The 6,755-nt window shown below is 53.5% G+C and overlaps 1 protein-coding gene across 1 annotated transcript; it reads right to left on the bottom strand.

The window, feature by feature from the left end:
* Nucleotides 1–3,921: 3,921 nt before the first annotated feature.
* Nucleotides 3,922–6,134, bottom strand: PPM1N (protein phosphatase, Mg2+/Mn2+ dependent, 1N (putative)). The gene is given in 7 exon segments (XM_012733489.1): nt 3,922–4,026; nt 4,118–4,149; nt 4,152–4,215; nt 4,753–5,250; nt 5,252–5,364; nt 5,367–5,605; nt 6,052–6,134. Coding segments are annotated over 7 exon segments (1,134 nt in total).
* Nucleotides 6,135–6,755: the final 621 nt, after the last annotated feature.

Here is a 6,755-nt window from a genome sequence, read left to right as displayed (position 1 = left end):
CCAGTTGACTAGGAGAGAGAATTGACCTTCCCAGGCTTTGTCCAAGTCTGGTCCTCTGCTTGGATCTCGGTTCTCTGCGTGGATCTCGCCCTGACTTTTCTTCACCTCATCCTTAGACCAGCCTCTGACATTCATTCTCTCCTCTTGCAGATTCTGAGCCACCTGGGTTACAATTGCTTGTCTGTGCATCTTCGTTGTCTGTGAGTTGTTTGGGAACAGGGACAAACCTGGTCAATTTCCTGGTCCCCCCCCCCAACCCAGGCCAACCAGGGGCAGCAACCAATGGAATGAAAGCCCTTGTGCTGTGTAACCTTGGACAAGTCCTTTCTCCTCTCTGGGCATCAGTTTTCCCATCTGTGAAGTGGGAGGAGTGCAACTTGAACTACAGTCAGCAAACCAGATTTATTTATGTATATAAGCAGTGGGGTGCAGGCCAGAAGTGCAAGGGGTGAGGATTCACTAGAGACAGAGTGGAGAGTAGAAAGACAGATTGAAACATACTGCTGAGGGGAGCAGCAAGGAGACAGGAGAGGTCTGGTGTGCGCTGTGGGTCAGCTGCCTGGCCGGGGATCAAAATAATGCCACAGTGGCTGTGGATAGCTTGACAGCACTGAAACTTTAACCCCTGCACCACCAGGGAAGCCCCAGTCAGCAAAATTTATTATATAGAGGTTCATGCATATTCTAGGCATGGGCACAGAATCTCTTTCCCCACATTATTTTTTCCTTTTTACTACCTTTTTAAAAAATGTAAATAGCTAAATCTTAGCTCAGATGCTGTATGAAGCAGGCAGCAAGGCCCCTGAGCTGGGGAACTCACAGGTGCACACAAGGAGGCTGATTGAGGACAGCAATGATAGAGCAAGATGGTAGAGGAGGCACAAAGTGCGTAAATGCCATGAAAGTAGTCACTGATGGGTTACTGAGCAAAAACAAACCCAGAATTGCCCAGTGAGGTCTGGGGTATGGAAAACATCAAGGAAGCTCCTAAGGTGCCATAGACATGCATGAACATACAAAATAAGAGTCCTGGAAAAGTCCACTCCAAAGTATCGCAGGATTGGGGGTGTGGTGTTAAGAGCTTTCACCCCTCATTTTGAAAATGCCAACTCTGATCCTGCCTCCAGGCTTTCAAAATGGCTATTCCCTCTGCCTGCCTTAGAATGCTCTTCCAGGGTACTTCATGGCTGGCTGCTTTTCTGTCCCATCTTTGCTTATTTTCCTTATGACACTTGTCAGTGTAGACGAGCTGACCTTTAATATTGGTTTCCTTGTTTGCTATCACACACATGCACACATGGGTGGGGGTAGTGCAGGAATCTCAGAGGGCCTGGCTGGTTCCTGGCTGTGACAAGCCCTTGTATACAGCAGGTGCTCAATACAGACAACTTCCGGTATCCCCTCAGGTTCCAAATGCTGGATTCAAGCAACTGCGTGCTGGTGGGAAGCTTGGAGTTAGGCCTGTGATGGAGGCAAGTATACAAGACAGGTACCGGCATTTTCCTTGTCATTACACCAACACAGTTTAACAACTGTGTACACACAATATAGCAACTGTGTACACACAGTATAATAGTTATTTACATATCCTTTACATTGACTCAGTAAGTAGCCTGGAGAGGATTTAAAGTACACTGAAGCTGGACCCTCCCTGGTGGCACACTGGGTTAAGCCCAGCGCTAGGAAGTCAGCAGCAGCAGCTTCTGTACCAGTTGGATCCCCACCCTGGAGGTGACCCACACCGCTGCTGTGGGTCCTGTCTCCCCGCTGCTCCCCTCAGCAGTGTACTTCGTCGATCTGCCTGTTCTGTTCTCCACTCTGTCTCTGGTGAACCCTCTCACCACCCCTGCAACTCTGGCCTGTACCCCAGTTCTCTATGCATAAATAATATATAAATCTTTTTTTAAGAAAATAATAATGTACACTGGAGGTGTGTGTTAGTTACACCCAAAATACTGTGTGATTCTATATAAGGGACTTGAGTATCTCTGGAGTGTGGAGTCTGTGGGGGTGCTGGAACCCACCTTTCTGGGTTACTCAGGGAAAACAAACCTCATACATTTGCCAACAGATCAGCCAAAAAAGATTTGTTTTCTTTTTTCTTTTTTGAACTGGGGTAAGGCCAGAGTTGTAGGGGCAGTGAGAGGATTCACCAGAGACAGAGTGGGGAGCAGAACAGGCCAACTGACGAAGTACGCTGCTGAGGGGAGCAGCCAGCGGGTCAGGAGAGGTCTGCCGTATCATGTGGGTCACTCCCTGGCCTGGATAGAACTGAGCTGAAGCTGCTGTGGCTGTGGCTATCTTTGCAGTGCTGTGCTTCAACCCCTTGAACCACCAAAGAGGGTTCTGGCTCTGGGTTGTTTTTTTTTTTTTTTTTTTTTTCAATAAAAAAGGGGAATTTTTTAACTTCCCTCCAAAATGAAAACCAGAAAGGGGAAAGAAGGCTGCTGAACTGGGTAATCCTCAGGGTCCGCTGTGCTCTAGACACTTAGAATGTTTGGGTTTTGGGGCTTTTATTTTGGTCTAGATGGTGGGTAGAACCTCCCCTCTCATGAATCTGTGGGAGAGGGAAGTAGAAGGGGAAATAAGCATTTTGAGGTTCCTCCATCAACTTTTCTTTTTCCTGCTGGTCTGTGTAGCTGGAGAAAGAAAGTGTTTCTCCATAGTTCTTTGGAGGCACAAGTTGGGGGAAGGATCCCCAAAGGTTGACAGATGCCAGGTCTCCAGGTCCAAGAGAGAGTAAGGGGCAAAGGGCTTCCTAGCCCCATTCTCTCCTTCTGGAACACAAAATGTGGGAGATGTGACTAGCAACTTCTCCTTGCCCTTGGCATCAGCATCCCCCACTCTTGTTCTGAAGGCACCACCCGTATTCCTTTTTGACCATTCTCCATTGGGTGGAGTAGACCCCAACCCTAAGCCTGTGGGCATGTGACCCCTGTCTGGCCAATCAGGGACACAGTACCTAGGCAGGAGGGTGGCCAGTGAGAATGGGCTCTGCCCTGAGGAAATCAAGTTCCTAGATTGCTAACCCAGACCCCTATCTCTGCCACCTCATACGGAGACCCTGTCTGGGAATGAAATCAGCTCAGAAAAAATGAAACTAAGGGCCAGTTCTTCCTGATGACACAATGTGACAATTGCCTGCAGTCATGCCTTCAACCTTTCTAATGACACCACCCAGAAAATTCCCTGTTTTACATCACCAGGTTAAGTTGCTTTTTGTCACCCAACTCCAGGAATCCTGACAGACACCACCTTCTGCAGCTGAGAAAGCTGCAATCCCCCTTCCTCTGTGTAACGAGGACCTAACTTCCTTCTCTGCCATGCAGAGAACTTCATATTCTGTCCCCAGCTTCCTCCTCCATTTTTTTTCCCTAGCCCCAACCTCATGCCTTAGTTTAAGAGGTTCTGCTCACCACCTCTTTAGACAGCTCCAGAATTTCCTTGGCTTTCAGGGTTCAATTCACAACCTCTCTTATCCTCAGGTCCTCAAGCATTCTGCAGGGTATTCAGGCCTGGGGCTGGTCATCTACATTCCTTGCATTTTTCTTCCTTATTCCTCCATGGAGGGGGTAGTGATGTTACAGAACATTGCAGGGGCAAATTTATTGGCAAAGAAAGTTTCTCCTATGTTTCTGAGCCCCTCTGTTAAGCCTAGCAAAAGCCTTTAAGACCAAGAGAATTTCTTAATATATCAGGCAGGTCCTTGTCCCCTCCAGCCTTAGTTCGCTGTCATTAAAGAGGGTGGGTGGGATTGGATCACCTATTTCTAGGGGAAACATCCAAGAACACAGGGTCCTCGCCTCCCAACACGAAGTCTGGTAGAATGAAGAATAAGCTTCAGGGATGACTGTGACTGAGAAAGACCCTCAGGGGGTGACCCTCCTCCCAGCACCCCACTCCATCCTATCCTATCCAGACTCACTTGCAGTAGAGCCCTCCCCCAGGAGGTAAAGTCGGGATCCCCTCCCAGGCCAGAGTCCTGAAAACTGTTCAGGCTTCGGGTTCCTGGGCAGAGGCACAAAGCTCTGAGAAGAAGACAAGGGTTATAGGGGAGACCCTGCTTCCCAACCACCCTTCCTCTGCTCCTGCGGTGCCTGCTCACCCGCTACCCTGCTAGGGCCGTGTCCAGCGCTAGCTCCTTCCTGTCTCCTCGCAAGGCCTGGGCGCCCCTGAGAAGCGGACTAGGACGCAGGACCTGCAGTCCAGGCTACCCTGAAGATGGAGAAAGGGAGCCCCATGGCACACGGAGGAAGGCCCAGCATGGGGCTCCAAGGCCGTGGAAGCAGGGCTTCCCAACAATTCCCTTATTCGAGTGCCCTGCATGCCAGGCTGGTTGTGCTGGTTGTGCGCATTCCTGAAGCCCCGCCCCTCTGCGGGTCTAAACCACGCCCCCTCACCCGAAGCAGTACCTTAGACCACCGCCTCAGTCCCAGCGCCCTAAGATCAGAAAGCCACGCCCTTCCCCAAGCTCCCCTTGCCCACTTTCTTCCTGGCACAAAAGATAAGCTCGAGACCCACTGCTAAGTCTCAACGCCACCCCATTCCGTTCTCTTAAATGTCTACTTCCAAAGCAGCCGGCCTCGAGGCATCCTCAGGCTCCGCCCCCTGTGGGCCCAGCCCTCTTCCAGCAGGCCACGCCCCCTGAGAAGGCAGCACCTCCTCTAGCTTTTTCTCGTCTCTCCTTCCAATCCCCTCTTGCCTATGAGTCCTTAGGTTTCTCTCCAAAGGTCATAGCCCCAATCTCAGGACCTTGCACAGACACGTGTTCAACAGCTGGGCGCAGAGAAGCTCTGCGGCCAAATCCTGGCCGAGACGCGATGCCACTTGTCTCGCCAGGGCAGCGCGGGACATCGCGTCCCTCACGCCTTCAGAAGCCTGGAGCGTGGCGTGCCAGGGCGGTCAGGGCTGAAGCTCGGGGGGGGGGGGTGGCCTTCACGAAGCCTCTTGGTAGGCAAAACCTCCCAGTGCTCTAGACACTGCCAAAGAGCCCTCGAGTCGCCTGTGGCGGACGGTGCCGCCCGCGTCGCGGATGCGCTCTCGTTCCGATGGCTGGAGGGGCCGATGGTCCTCGGTACTGAAGGCCACAGCTCCAGTGCGGCTCAGGGCCGCGCGAGAGTCACCGCAGAGCGCCAGGTACAGAAAGCGCGGGGAGACGAGCGATGCCACCGCCGTGGAGCCGCTGGGCTCGCCTTGCGGCCACAATGCGTCCAGGCGCTCGTCTGCGCTCTGGAAGGTGCTGCGTAGCGAGCGCCCCACGCACGCTCTGGGGTTCTCGGGGCTCCGGATCTAGCGCCTCCAGCACGGGTCCTGGCAGGCAGCGAGCGCCGTGAAGAGCGGCTCGTCTCCCACCGTGGGCGTCAGCACTGTGAAGAAAGCCCAGCCCAGGGGCAGTCCGGGTAGTGGGAGCCACGCACAGTGCACGTCCTCCTCCTACGCGCGCCAGCCCTGCGCCGCGTGCGCAGGGAGACGCACGCCCAAAGGTGCCGCCGCACCCCCGTGCGGCCGCTGGGCGCATCGCGGCGCGTGCGGAGGGACTGAGAACTTGGTAAGTCCCGACCCCTTCCTCCTCCTCTTCCTCTGTCTCCGCTTCCTTGACAGCAGGCTAGAAGAGACGCTCCAACAGACGGGCAAGGGTCGCTATCCTTTGGTCCCGGGGTCTGGGAACTCTCTGTGCCTGTCCCCCACCTCGCCTCTTTAATCTCCACTGTGAGGTTTTAAACCCTCTGAGTCTACACTCAAGTTGAGTCACTGGGCGGATTAGACTCCTGGGTCTCCTTTCTCTTGCGCCTTCAAAGTGATGTTTGGAATCCCGTCAGGGTAAAATAATAGTAGGAAACTGACACTATGTGCTGCTGCACTCTTATTTTGTATCATCTCCAAATTTCCGAAGGAGAAACTTAAGCCACAGAAGTGAACAGCGTTGCTGAGAAACGAACTCCAGAATCCGCGTTAGCTTCGAGGCCCCAACTCCACTCTGTCCTCCCAGACTTCAAAATCTTTTAAGAACTTTAGTATTATGATTATTTTAGTTATCCCTCTTCTCTCTACATCTTGTTCCTAGGATTCAACTGCTTCTGTAACAGATTCCGGGCTTCCCTTCCAAATAATAAAGTCAGCCTCAGATCAAACATTCTGTCTCAGATCCACCCTAGCTCCGCCTCTTACCTGCAGACCCAGCCCACACTCACACCCGCCCAAGCTAGTGGTCTTCCCAGTTTACACTCACCTTCAGGCCCCGCCTCTCCCCTCCCTCTAGGCCACGCCTCTAGCCCCCTCTATCGCAGACTGGTCCTGTCCAAACTATCTGAATAACAAACTTAGCTTAAGCCCCTCTCGTGTCTGTTTCTCCCCTTGCCTCAAAACTTTCTGAGGACTCTAAGTTTCTTTCCGTCTCCCTTCCCACTCTCTGAACCTAAGCTCGGGCCTGCTTCCGAGCAGAATTTTTGCACCCTCTCCTCAATGCCGCGCCTAGCCCGGGCCCGGGCCCAACCAGCGCTGAGATCCAAGCCCCACTCCTCACCCCACCCAGGCTCCGCCCCTTTCCCTTATGGGCGGGCCTTCCTCAGCTAGACTCCGCCCTTGAGGCCGCCTCCCTCGCCGTGGCTCAGTAGTCTGCACTCGTAGCCACGCCCCTCTAGTAGGAGAGCCACGCCCCTCGCCGGCTCCTCGGGGTTTCCCCGCCCCCTCGCCCTCCCTCAGGTTCGGCCCCGCCTGACTGCTGGCCCCGCCCCCGGTCCCCGCGCTGCAGTGCA

The sequence above is a fragment of the Condylura cristata genome, unplaced genomic scaffold (assembly GCF_000260355.1).
Source record: "Condylura cristata isolate star-nosed mole 26May11 unplaced genomic scaffold, ConCri1.0 scaffold00041, whole genome shotgun sequence".
Classification (NCBI taxonomy): domain Eukaryota; kingdom Metazoa; phylum Chordata; class Mammalia; order Eulipotyphla; family Talpidae; genus Condylura; species Condylura cristata.
The sequence above is the reverse complement of the archived record's forward strand: the minus strand, read 5'-3'. Positions and strand labels throughout refer to the sequence as shown.